This window comes from Astatotilapia calliptera, chromosome 16, assembly GCF_900246225.1.
Source record: "Astatotilapia calliptera chromosome 16, fAstCal1.2, whole genome shotgun sequence".
Lineage (NCBI taxonomy): Eukaryota > Metazoa > Chordata > Actinopteri > Cichliformes > Cichlidae > Astatotilapia > Astatotilapia calliptera.
In genome coordinates, this window is record NC_039317.1 from 23,160,394 (window position 1) to 23,174,353 (window position 13,960).

A 13,960-nucleotide genomic window follows, 5' to 3' on the forward strand; every position below is an offset into this window, starting at 1 on the left:
CCACTGCTGTTATACTGTCAGGCACTGGGGTCACAGGTGGCACTATACCCTCTGGCCACTGCTGACAGGACAAAGACTGGGTGCCAGCACCACTTCAGCCTTCTCTACTGCTCTCCAAGGTTCAGCCTCTGGCCGTTTCTGTCACCTTGGCTTTTACGGTCACCCTCAACCTGCGCCAATCTGGCAAGTGGACACAGACACAGCAGGGAGAGGTTACTATCACCTGCCTCTTATCTGACTTCTTTCTGCAACACTGCACATGCTGAAAAGGCTCATGTGCTCAGTGTACTTCTGAAGCTTTAACTAATTTCACTATCCTCTGCTTTACTGGCAATAATAATAGACGCTATGCACCAAGACAAAAGATAATCAATTTTACATTTGAAATGGCTTGTGTATGTATTTATGTATTCACATCTAAAGCCACATTTAACCATCCTTTACCTAGTCAGCCTGTACTCAAGGCCAGACCACATGATTGCTTTGGCATTATATCATCATGTTCACATGGAAACTGGCAGAAGAGCACATAGCTCCATATGGCCATTATAGCGATGAAACAGTATTTATATTTGAATAAAGAAGAGAACTTAATTTAAACTCATGTAATTAATCATTATGAAACAATGCATTCTGGAAAATGGTTTAAAAATGAAATCTTCAAAAATCTTAAGAAGTAGGGGAATATGGCCTGTTTTCATGTCATGTGATTGATGTCAAGCTTTCACAGGTTAGCTACAGTTTTTTGTTACCCAGACCTTCCCACCACAGTTGGCCCAGGGATAATCCACCACATCTGCCCCATCAATACACGAGCAAACACACCAGACTCCACTATCACCACCACTTAATAGCATAATGGTGTAATACAGAGCTGCTTTGAGTGCAATTGAAACCACCATCATGATAGATTTAACCTACCATATCGACCAGTCAGGAAATAAGTTCAGAATAATTTCAATTTATCACTTTACGTATAAATACCCGTTCACAATGAATTATTCACTTTGTAGAGATAGCTGCATGTCAAAAAATAATGCTTGAAAGATGATATCAAAGTCTAATTATTGTGCATTATTATGTAGCCTTTAATCCAAAGCCTCAGTCTATGGAGGCATTACCCTTGACACCAAAGTAGGAAGACCACTCAACTGCACTGCCAAATCTCCACTGACACCTTCTCAACACATTGTTCCTAATAGTTAAATGGGGTAACAGTAAATTTACACAGGAACAAAAAACAGGATCCTGATGGGGATAGATGAAGCCTCAAATTGAATGTTGACTGGGAAAGTTATACACATCAATAAGATGTATAGATGGCATCTCCACCCCACACACACGTTATTTTTATTTGGAACATCATATTGTTAAATATATAATAAAGAAATGCCTTTCAGGCTGGATGATTGATGCAGACAGTCGACCCAAGTTCAAGGAGCTGGCTGCCGAGTTCACTCGAATGGCTCGAGATCCCCAAAGATATCTGGTCATCCAGGTAGGTAAATTGATGGTATCGGAATATGTATGTTATCTTTATAGTGTGTCTTCGGTTACTGTGTCAGTTTTTCATATAGAGAGTTTTTCTGTTTCCCATTTCTTTGTAAAAGAAAAAAAACATGGATTTTGCTTATGTTGTGTTAAAATAAGTGCTCATTCAAAAAAGGTTTCTCTAAGTAACACAAGTAAAACAGTCATGAAACAAATCTGACATTATCACACTTGTTATTCTGATATTTTCAAATTAACTTCAGTAAAATATAAGCTGCAGAGGCTATAAAAGTGTTAAAAATAATAGCTAATGTGTTATCAGAATAACAAGCTGGACCTCACTCCAAACACTCTCCGTCTGATAATATATCTATTAATGTCTACTTCCACCCCATACACATTTGTTGTGGTTTCTGTGCCCCACCCTCCCTTTCTTGTTTCTCTGCATATCAGCCTTTCTCAAAAGTATCAGATGGATCTGCCAATGACAAGGCCCCAAACCACAGTCTGACTTAACTTGTTGCTTTATCGTCAATAAATGTTTTTCTCCCTCCCCTCACTTCCAACTGGTGACAGCAGATGGCCGCCCCTCCCTGAGTTTGGTTCTACCGGAGGTTTCTTCCTGTTAAAAGGGAGTTTTTCAATCCCACTGTTGCTAATAGTGGGTTTTTGTTTTTTGTTTTTTTGGATTGTTGGGATTTTCTCAGTTTTATTGTAGACTTTGTATCTTACAATATAAAATGCACTGAGGCCATTGTTGTGATTTAGCATTATATAAATAAAACTGAATTGAACTGAATCAAACTTTACTCAGGGTGATGATCGCATGAAGCTCCCCAGCCCCAGTGACAGCAAGTTCTTCCAGAGCCTCTTGGATGAGGAGGAACTAGATGACCTGATGGATGCTGAGGAGTACTTGGTGCCCCACTCCTTCAACATCCCCCCACTGGCATACACTCCCCGCACAAGGATGGACTCCAACAAGGTATTTTATTTCAAGCGCCCTAATACAATGTTCAATATGTGGAAGAAATACTGAAGATATACTTACATTGTGTTATTAAGGTGGATCATTATGCAATGTGACTGCACAATGTGTTTTGCGGTAGAAATAGATTGTTTAAACTTGGAGGAATTTTTAAAAATAGCTTAGACTTAACAGCATGTTTTCATCTTAGCATGTCAAATACTGCTATTCTGGCAGATGCCACTGGCATCTGTGCTGTGACAAGAGAGATTAAGTCCACATTTGGAGGCTAGAAGGGTGGTGGTGGTGAAGTAAATCACAAGTTTGCCAGCCAACAACTCACGGTTTGTCTCCTGTTTCAGACTTTGTTCTGCGTTGATTTCACTTAATAATTAGTTTTAGGTTTTGTAGTGGCCCTGGCAGAACCACAATGGTGCAATAGGCTTAAGAAAAGGCTATGGATTATGGTGTAGGTTCACACGCCTTCACAATATCAAGCGTGCATAAAATGTTCAACTAATTTTCTTCTGTGTATACCCAGCTGGCAGTGGTGATAAGAGCAAATAGAGTTCTTAAATGACTTGCTCTTGTCTATGTAAAATATCTAAATAGAGCTTTAAAAAGATGACAGATCTGGTTAGCCAGCTGGTTGAACATGTGATTGCATTAGCCCTTCTAATGTAGTCATTGTCAAGCTGGATGGGCTATTGATTTTAACTGTTTTTGATGTACTCACTCAACAATTAATTTGTTCTTGTTGCTCTGTTTTTATCAGAATTTTAAGCTAGAAGTAACAGTGGTAATAGGAGGTGCCAACTGCCATTAGTCATAATGGTTTTCTACATTCTAGACATCTAACCCAATATTTTAGTGTAGTTTTCAGTTCACTGTACTGTTGTTGATGTCCACAGATTTTCCTACAAAAATATTTAGCTGGAATATTTTTAAATAACTTATTAACATTGTACACAAGATTAAATCTATTAAATGATAAACTGTAAAGTCATAAAGTTCGAAACCTCTTGCAATAACCTAGGTAAGCCAGTTTGTGTTTTCCAAGTGAATCCCTTCATTAACACTGTAAGGAAGACTGGTGGCCCAACCCTTTTTCATTATTTTTGTTATTACTTCTTTAATGAACTTAAGTTTTAATTTGTGTGTTTTTCTTTTACTTTTTTCATTAAATTTGTTTCTTATCTTTTAATTTGACATGGTCTCTGGATTACCATCTCTTATTACCAGTTCTTTCTAAGCATAGTAGCAGTGTGGCTGGTTGAAAGATGAAAAATGGGACAATATAGCAAAAGTACTCAAATCATTTAGATGCATTCTAAAGTGATATGGGAATGGTTTTCTCAGTGCAATGCAGGACTATTCTGTTCAAGCACAAAAGACTGAGGCCTTAAAACTGCACTCACACAGCTTTCTCGCGTTCACTCCCATCTGTCTCTTGCTGTCCAATTCTCTTTCTGTTTTCCTTCGTCTTTCTCCTTTGTGTAACTGTTGTAATTGCCTTCTTCTGAATTGGAGTTTACAGCTAGATCTTCTCAGTTCTTGGACTGTTCAAATGTTCATAGTCTCTCTTTGGACTTAAATCTATCACAGCACCAGTCACACAGCCAGAATTCAAACATTTTCTATTCCAAAATCCCCCTGTGTTTATGTCAGAATAAAAATACCCACTGAATGCCAATGAGAGATATGTCTCAAACCTGTTTTAGTGCATTTCAGAGAGTGAATGATTATGTATTTGCCTGATCTGTATATATATTTACAATCCCCCTGCTGTTCCCTACTATTGCCTATACTTTTCTTCCACTAGTGGGCCTTTCTTTTTAGTTTAAATTATTATGAAGTTATTTGCATTCAATTTCAAATAGGTTGATTATTGTAATGAGCTTGATTATTAAAACACTTACTTATACAGCCATATTTCACTCTATTATTGTGACTCATAACTGGAAGAAATTTGTTCTGCACTCACTTAAACAGACATTGCCACCATACTCCGAAATGTCATTATGAAAATGCATGCTAAGATTAAAAACTATTTGGTTTAAAGCGATGCCAAAAGCTTGTGCTTTGATAAAAAGGTGAACGGGGCACTTTACTTGACTCTTCAAGTAATAGTTAATATTTTACTTCACACTGGATTAAGTCTCTGTTCATCTTCAGGGTACAAAGTAATACAGCTGTGCATGTGTTTGAATATGATTTAAAGAAACTCCACAGTTTTATATTTGTGTTAAGGTTAGTGATTGATTTTGTTTTTTATTTTTTGATGAGTGATAGGTATAAATGAGGATTGAAAGAGGGAAATTTAGTAGATATACCTGCAGTTACACTGTAATGAGAAAACAGCATGAGCTCTAAGGCCTCAACTAATTGCTTCTGGCTTATAATGTAGAGCACTAGATGAGAAACTGGGGAAGACTCCACATGTAATATATCAGGAAAAAAGAACGATGCTGTTGCATACAGAAAATGAGAATGCCCCTCAATTCTGCCCTTTGAAGTTCCTGAGATTTCAAGCAAAGGTTTGGACAAAATATAGCAGTAGGCACAGTTTTGTTTAAAGCTCCTATTTGCTAATAATCGCATTACTCCGATCTCTAAGTTAACAAAAAAAAAGGAAACAAAAAAGATTTACATGACTGTGCGACAAGAGTCAGATGTCATCAGTAACTGGGCACTCAGTAAAAACTTTATTGGAATAACTTAGTAAGCTTGTAAAGAAGTATGCTCATTTCCTGCTTTAGATTTGTATTTGTGGACTTCACTAAATTATTTTCCATAGTTCAAAATAATTTTCTGCTACAATGTACTTTGATAAAACTCCTCAATTCACCATCTGTCTGAAAAAAGGAATCTAAGCTTCTCCCGCTTTAAGGACACTGATCTTTTAAGGCAGATTTCTACTGATTTGGGTATGGTAAACAAACAGTTCACTGGGTGAGATGTGTGCCTGTGATGAGCGTATTATGGATCTCTCCATCAGTATGTACCTGTCTCTGTGTGACACCATATAGACCCAAAAGAAAAAAGAAATTGTTGGAAACTGGGCATTTAGAGTATGAAGCCATTTGTATCTTAGATACAAACCCAATTCTGAAAAAGTTGGGACACTTTATAAAATCTAAATGAAAAAAGTTGCAATAATTTACTAATCTCATAAACCATATTTCATTTACAGAAGGATAAAGAAAAGGCAAATGTTTAAACTGAGACTTTTTGCTATTTTATGAAAAGTATTAATAACATCTCAAAAAACGTTTAGATGAGGGAATAAAAAGCTGGAAAAGTGAGCAATATTAAAAAGAAACAGTTGGAGGACCATTTTGCAATGAATTAAATTAACTGACTACAGGTCAATAACATGATTATGTATAAATAGAATATCTCAGGGAGGCAGAGTTTCTTAGAAGTAAAGGTGGACACAGGTTCATCAATCTGGGGGGAAAAAGTGCATCTAAAAATTGTGGAACAATTTCATAATAATGTTCTTGAAGGAACAATGTTAAAGACGGTGAATTATTCTTCATCTACAGTATATAAGATCATTAAAAGGATAAAAAGGATCTTGAGAAATCTCTTGGATGTGGACATGTGCACATGGGACAAGAATGAAAATCGATATTGGATCATGCTCGTGATCTTTGTGCCCTTAATGCACTGCAAATTAAAAATAGGTCAGACTCATAGAAATCCATCCATGGCTCAGAAACACTTTCACGACTGTGTACACAGTTTGCTGTGCTATTCAGAAATGCAGGTAAAAGCTCTATCATGCAAAGAAGCCATATCAAAGCTTTTTTTAAGGTGGACTGAAACAAGGCAGAACGCAAATCAATATTTGAAATTCTTTTGGAAAACACGGAACCCACATCCTTTGGACAAAGGGAACAGCTTGTATGCATGCAGTTCTGTATGTAGTTCAGAGCTTTCACCAGCTAAAAGCATTTGGCGTGTGGTGAATCAAAAAATACAAACACAAAGAAGACCTAGGACTGTTGAACAGCTGTAGTATATATATATGAGAGAGATAAAAAGAATGGGACAGCATGCCTCCCCCAAAAGTTCAGCAACTTATATTTTCTGTTCCCAGAAATTTACAGCGAGGGGATCCTGTAAACATCGCCGTGTACTTACTTTTCTTAAAATGATACGTTTTCCCAGTTTAAATATTTGATGCAGGTTTGGTTCTGAATAAAGTATATGTTCATGAGATATGCAGATCATTGCATTCTGTTTTAATTTACATTTTACACAGCATCCCAAATTTTTCAAAATGTTTATTAATCATATGCTGACCTCATTATCTGGTAATTTAGCCATGTTTCATCCACTATTATAACAATTTTTTAGTATTAAATAAGGTAAATAGCCAGAGGTCCACTTTAAGGGAAATAAATTCCATATACTGTTGCCGTAAGATCACAGACGACTCAGCATTAACCTGAGGATAAGTTAATAAAAAATTTTAAAAAAATAAAACTTGCTGAAAATATGGGGGAGAAAAGATAAACCGAGTAAAGCACTTGCTGAGGTTCATAAAAGCCCTTTTTTGTCATTAGTGTAGACACAAATGCACACAGCATGACATTTCTGATATGGCTACTTAAAGACTTGCTGCATGGAGCCTTTTAATTAAAATCCTTTTAATTGTACTTGGCAGTCATGCTGCCATATCATTGTTTGGCACTGCTGTTTGTCTCCCCTGCCTGTCACATTTTAATATTGCAGATGGACAATAGTACAAAGTACTTCAATTGTCACTTTTACAATAGTCTTTGTCTTACTTTTTTTGTTGTACTTTTTATATTGTTTTTTTTTTTTTGCTTTTGTACTTGTACCACACCAGAAAATCAAACTAGTTTGTAGACAAAAGATTGGAATAGAAACAGTTTCCCCTTGAAGGTAATGAACTTAAAGTTCATTGACTTCGACATTAGATTTTAGATTTTAAACACAATTTGCCATTAATCTCTCATCGTATATCTGTCTTAGTAAACTGATTTTCTTTGAATTCAGTCTCACATTCCTACTATCCTAACTGAACCCTTTCTCTCATTTACTTCTACACAGAACCAATTTGGCTGTCAGGATCCCAGTTTCAGCATGGAGGATATGCTGGCTGCCGTGCCGAGAGTGATCTCTGGTCCCCCTGTTACTGGAAGCTGCCTCGCTCCACAGGAACTTGCCTCAGGAGGAAAAATAGTTGGTGGATTTGGCCGTGGTAGCCAGGATGACCCCCGCTGTAATGGCACTCTGAGAAAACAGGCATCCCCAAGGTCAAGCACCCTTGAGGCTGGCTCAACTCTCACCACAGTGCAAGGTAAAGTAGAATGACATTCAAAAGCAGCGGTCATGGGATTAAATTCAATTGAGGGACTCTGAAAAATACTTTGGGTTGCTCATACCAGTAAATTGAAAACAAATATCAAGCATAGAGTCATTATGTTTTGTGTTTTTGTAAACATTACCAAACTCTACATGAATAAACTGAAACTTAATGACATATCCTAAGAATTCTTTGGTACAGTTTATTTATTTTAAAATCTGGTTTGATTATAATATGTAAAGAGAGGATTCGCGAAACAAAATCAGCCCTCATTTTATTTTCAGTCACTGAGCCTGAATGTACCACAAGGTGACGCCATAGCCAGTGACACAGTGACAAAAATGTCATGTCACAGTAGACAAGATAGGTGAGATCGGAACAGAGAAAATGTCCTGAATTATTTGTTGACATTGTGACTCAAGTTATTCTTTTCTACGTTTTCCCTTTATGCTTGCTGCCAATATTTGTTTGGGTAGGTAAAGTGAGTTTAACAATGCAAGCGTGTCTATAATGTCACTTCATTGGAGAAGTAAGAAGTGAAAGAGAAGAGTGTAACATATTGGTAATGGCTGCGTTCGAGCACTAATCGGAATCCATGTACTGTACGGTCAGCCCATGAAAAATAAAGATGTCATCCCTAAATCACCCAAATTAAAGTTACTTGGCTACAGTTATAGCTCTGCCTCGTAGTTTATTAGAAAATATATATGGATCTTGACATAAGGTTTTCATAGTAGCATACTTTAAAACTCTCTCTTGCTTCCTTTCCTCTTGCAAGGCGGAGGTGAGGACAGTAATGGACAGCGTTACAGCGCCGATCCCACTGGTCTTTTATCAGAGCGAGGAGCAAAAGGCAATGCCATGAGAGACAAGAGCAATTCAGGTTACTCTGACAGTTTTGAATGTCTTCATCAAATTTCTAAATGTTTGGAAAAAATGAGCTAAATGACATAGTTTGTGTTGTGATACAGTACTTATCTAAAATAATATATTAAATGTGTACCCAGTTCTTTTAAGGGTTTGAAAGCATCTGATATGTACACTATAACTTAGAACATTCAATAACAGAACTGTAGAGACCTTAGCTAATGCTAATATCCCCTTTTTGTTTCCAGATTATCTCATCCCTGTAGAGGAAAACCCCTTTGTCACACGGCGTAGGAATGGAGATGCCCACACAGTGATTGATGGAGCTAGCTGCCACACTCTGCATTTGGCTGGAGCCACTGCTGCCCCCAAAAGTCAATCCACTCATGGTGATGATGAGTATGTCAACGAGCCACTGTACCTGAATACCCTCCTCAACACTGGGGCCAAGAATGGATTGGCTGGCACAGTCTCCATCTCTGGCTCCGGATCCTCTGTTGCACAATCAGTACTGCAGACAGTCAACCCACCAACATCAAGCCACACCATCTCCTCCACTGGATATGTGGTACCCCCTGGCCACCTCCCCCACCCATCGTATCCATCACACACCCTGCATTCGGGGCATTCAGGACACGCTCTGCACTCAGGCATCACCAGCGGCACCATTATGTTTGATAAGAAAGGCAAGAAAGCCACTTTTGACAATCCTGAATACTGGCAGCACAGTCTCCCTCCCAAGTCCTCACTGCACAACCCTGAGTACCTGCAGGACTGCAGCACACGCTTCTTCTACCGCCAGAATGGACGCATTCGCCCTGCTGTGGCTGAAAACCAGGAATACTTGTCAGAGGCTGCTATGAAAACAGGCAATGTATTGCCACCCCCTCCATACAGACAGAGGAACACTGTGGTGTAGTGACCCACCTGTAGCACATTAGCGATGAATAGAGGGGTATGGGTGGGGATGAATGGACAGTAAACAGTCCTCACGTTTCCATGCTGTTCTTCTCAAACTGGGTTCTTCTTTCACCTTTCCTTAACACTTCTCTTTGTCATGTCTGCTAATCTTGTATTCTCACTCACTGGTTTTGCATTTTCTATGACAAAACTATAACAACATTCACTAACGGCCTCTTTTGTTACTTTGTCCTTGGCCCCTAAAGCAAACACAGACATCTCTTTGTGGTGTATTCTGTCCTGGAAAAGAAAAAGTCCAGTTTTTTTAGAATCAAAATTGCACATAAATAATATTAACACAATCAAAGATGAAAAGAGGAGGAAAAAATAAACTGTGGTTAGCCCCAGCACGGTTATTTCCATGACCTTACATGTCTTTCTTTATACACCCTTAAATCATTGTTCACTGTCCCTTTGGCACATTTTCCATCCAGCTAGATGCACACATTGTACTATTCACACAACTGCTATTGCTTGGGTGCAGTCAATCAAATGTCCATGCACATAGAGTTGTGTCATGACTTACCAGCAAACCTGCAGTCATGCTGAAAACCCCAGATGTGGCCTGCATGCCTGCCGTCATGCTGCTTTGACTTTTACGTTTCACTGCACCAGTAATGAAATTCAGACATTTATCACACACATATTTCAAATCATACCTGAAACACGTTAACATGCCTGTAGGCTTGATACACCTACAATAACCACACATTATTTCATACATGCACACTGACAGATAAGTCTGCCGCCACTTGAAATATGTTCTGAAGGAGAAACAACATTAGACCTTGTACTTGAAAAAGATAATGTCGATAATGGCAGCCAGAGTTACAGCACTAAAACGGGCCAACAGGACGGTACATACCGCCACAGCTGTGATATCACCTGGTACCTGATTGAGCAGCATTTGACACATTGTTGCCACGGCAAGTTTGGATTAGAAGGTTGACTGCTCACAAGATGACCCTTTAAATTCCACTGTAATTTTCCATGCTGTTCCTCATCTTTACCAATCTAGTCCGAGTAGCGAACAAACCGCACAGTTCAATGTTACCTTCATGAGCTCATGTGACTGACTAAAACATTGGTAACTGCAGTAGAAGAGATTTTATTTCAGTGGAACCGGTGCTTAAGAATGGACAAATCTTTTAAGAGGTACAACAACATGTTTCTGGAGAAACACAAACTGAGGGGGAAAGACGGTATTTTAAAATCTTTATCAGAGTATAGCGGGGGTATTTTTTTGTTTGTCTGTCTTTGTTTGTTAATCCATCAGGGACCTGTTTATTTCCTCAACTTGTCTGACAATGTACTGTATTTGATCAATAAAGGGATGGGGTGAACAGCACAGTAATGCAGCCACGAAAGAACGTTCTGGAGATGACAGAAAAAGGAAAACTCTCCATGGCTGGAAATAAGCCAATTACATGTCATCGCCAGACAGACACAAGCAACAAAAAAGGAAAAGAACACCTATAGGAGTTTTTTTTTTTTACCACTCTGTGTTAATACTGTTGTATGTAATAAAAAGAGAAAACTAAGAAAGTCACTATCTGCCCTTACTCTTAGCTGTAAGATAGCTAAAGCAAGGGTCAGCTACATTATTACCCTGTAACAAGTTTTAAAAAAAAAAAGGGACATTTTCTGTCTTGGTGTTTGACATTGTAAGTTATCACTAAATCTACTGATGGCTAGCTTGCTGTACTCATACAGTACTGCCAGATGCCACATTAAATTATGATGGAGAGTGCTAGCATCTGTCGTCAAATGACTTTGAAGCCTAATTTAGGTCGGGGCTGATAATTTATTAGCACTTAACACTCTGGCACAGCCAAATTGCGTTGGTGTTATTCTCACTATAAGCAACAATTCGTGCAATTTTCTCCATCACACTCCAACTTTCATTTACAGTGAGATAACACCTGAGTTTTTTGGGTTATTTTGCTTTTTTTTTTTTTTTGCATTTAACTAACAAAGAAGCATTCTGTAAAGAATATCACTTTGGGCTGACAGTGACACCAACACCAAGGGGAAAGAAGCTATAAACACAAACATGGTAGCAATATTTAATTTGAAGGATTCTTCATCGCTTTTGATTGTTTATTTATTACATTCAAGAGATTAAAGGGATATTCTAGTGCTTAGATTTTGTACTTCTAATGTTTTGGGATTAAAGTGATTAATAAGAGGAGGTGTAAAAAGAATCACCATCAAATATCTTCAATTTTAGTTTTGAGTAAGGGTCACAAATGTCAGCTACATCACCAGTGACGCAACTCTAGCCTGCTTCATAAAACACTTCTTATATTCCTTCTTCCTAAATGTGTATTTCCTGCCAAACATTTTTGTTTAAGGCATCAGTGATGAGATCACCAGAGATATTTTTCTCAGCTTTTTTTTTCAGATGCAGAGTGGTAAGCAGTAAGTAGCTTGAGTGCCATAAATAAAACTGGTGGCCTAGCCTTTAAACTCTGAAAGATATGATTAGCTTGACTTAATTTTAATAACATTTACAATATCACAGCATATATATGTGTGGTATTATAGAGGGCCGAAGCTGCCTAACCCCTGTGCATGTATCAGTGCTGAAAGAATACACAAGCACAGTTACACAACGTTGTGCCTCAATATTACAGATTCAGATGAGCGGTGCCGATGATTTTCTGTTCAAAACGCAGATGTTGCCCTGGCACAGCATTTCTCCACCTCTCAGGTTTTATGGAAATAATAATCATCCAGTAGAGTTCCAGCTGAGGCACAAATTTTTAAATCAAAAAGGGACATCAGGCCTATTGAAATGTAATCATAATGGAAGACAGATTAGTCCCACAATACCACAATAAGAGCACTCATAATAAATGCATCTCAACAGAAATGTGAATTTTATAGTGAATTTTATCATGTTAAGTATCACTTTGGCCTTTGTTCTGTTAGAAATCTGATCTACTGTCTTACACTTCTGAAATCATCAAGTATTCTGATTTACTATCATTTGAATATACTCTTATGTATACATTATTTGTCCTAATTTATGGAGCAAAATGGCCCCCTCTATATTTTTTACAGATTAATGTCAGTTATGTAAGTCAATTTTTACCATTACCCGTAAAAAAGCAGTAGTGCTTGTGGACTACTATATGGCTGTGTGTCTAAGTGCAGCGGCAGCAGTTGAGAGTCACTGTAAGGCTTTGAAATGGCTCTCTGTGGGAAAATACAGCCAATCTTGTGGACGAGAAAACCTACTGGTGCTCTCAGCCAGCAACCATCACAAGGGGCTTTTAGCTTTTTGAATGCTAATTCATCCACTTTCCCTTGTTGTTCTGTGGGGAAATCATGTTACCCAACATCTCACCCAGTGCACCAGCTGAGAAACCCTGAACGACAGGCAATAGGTTGTAATCCTGCAGCGAGGTTAAAACGTAGGTATTAGCATTCAAGAAATGTTACCCAGTCAATGCATCAATGTTATAAAAGCTATGATGGTGGAAGACGCAAGAGCACTGAAACTGGCAGAGAGGACCAGAGTTAATTGCCATTCTTTTTTTCCTCCTCTGTGGTAACTATAGAATTCTTTGTAGCAAACACTGTCGTGCGGCTGAAGCAGTGAAAAATGAAAAGCAGTCATTATTGAGTGAACATAACCAGAGGAGTCCGGAGAGAAAAAGTGATCATGAAAGATGTTAACATGAATCACAGCACAATGTGAACGATACAGCAGTCTGTAATGTTCTGCGTGAAAGCTTCATAAGCGTAAAGTAGTAAAGGAGCACAATGACTCCCTCTCAGTGCTGACTGCTAATTCAGTAAATGAGCCTTTTTGGTAAAAATTTGTATTTATATTTCATACTTTTGTTGAGTGTTAAAAATGTAATTATGTTTTAAGTTGAGTAGAAATTTTGTTTTACTATAGCTTTTGGTCTTCAGGGTCTCATTGTGATTTTTTTTTTCTTTTTAATAAGTAGCTTCATCGTCTTATGCCTCTCATGTTGTCTAATACAGTCACATTAGGGAAAACAGTGGTTGCAGACTAGTGGTGCAACGGATCAAAAGTCTCACGGTTCGGATCGGATCCCGTTTTTTCGTCACAGATCGGATCAATTTTCGGATCAGCAGAAAAAAAAAACAGAAGACAAAAATTTTACTCGCCATTTACTTATTTAAGTATTTTTTTGCCTATTAAAAACACTCAATTCAAGACTCATTCCACGCAATTATATAAAAACAAATTAAGGTGCAATATAGGGCAGCTCAGGGCTTTCTATCTACCACTCGGCTGTGATATAATGAGCGGTCACGGTCACGTAGCTTTCCGTTGCCCTGGAGGTCCATTTGTA

The 13,960-nt window shown here is 38.1% G+C and overlaps 1 protein-coding gene across 4 annotated transcripts in view; it reads left to right on the forward strand.

Annotated features, from left to right (window-relative positions):
* The window catches only part of erbb4b (erb-b2 receptor tyrosine kinase 4b), a 323,985-nt gene extending 312,408 nt beyond the window's left edge, over window positions 1-11,577 (forward strand). For all 4 annotated transcript variants that reach the window (XM_026144460.1, XM_026144464.1, XM_026144463.1 and 1 more), the window contains 5 exons: window positions 1,401-1,498; window positions 2,306-2,476; window positions 7,544-7,793; window positions 8,578-8,682; window positions 8,915-11,577. In XM_026144460.1, coding sequence (XP_026000245.1) covers window positions 1,401-1,498; window positions 2,306-2,476; window positions 7,544-7,793; window positions 8,578-8,682; window positions 8,915-9,585 — 1,295 coding nt within the window. In that variant the 3' untranslated portion in view covers window positions 9,586-11,577. The remainder of the gene's footprint in view (window positions 1-1,400; window positions 1,499-2,305; window positions 2,477-7,543; window positions 7,794-8,577; window positions 8,683-8,914) is intronic.
* Window positions 11,578-13,960: the final 2,383 nt, after the last annotated feature.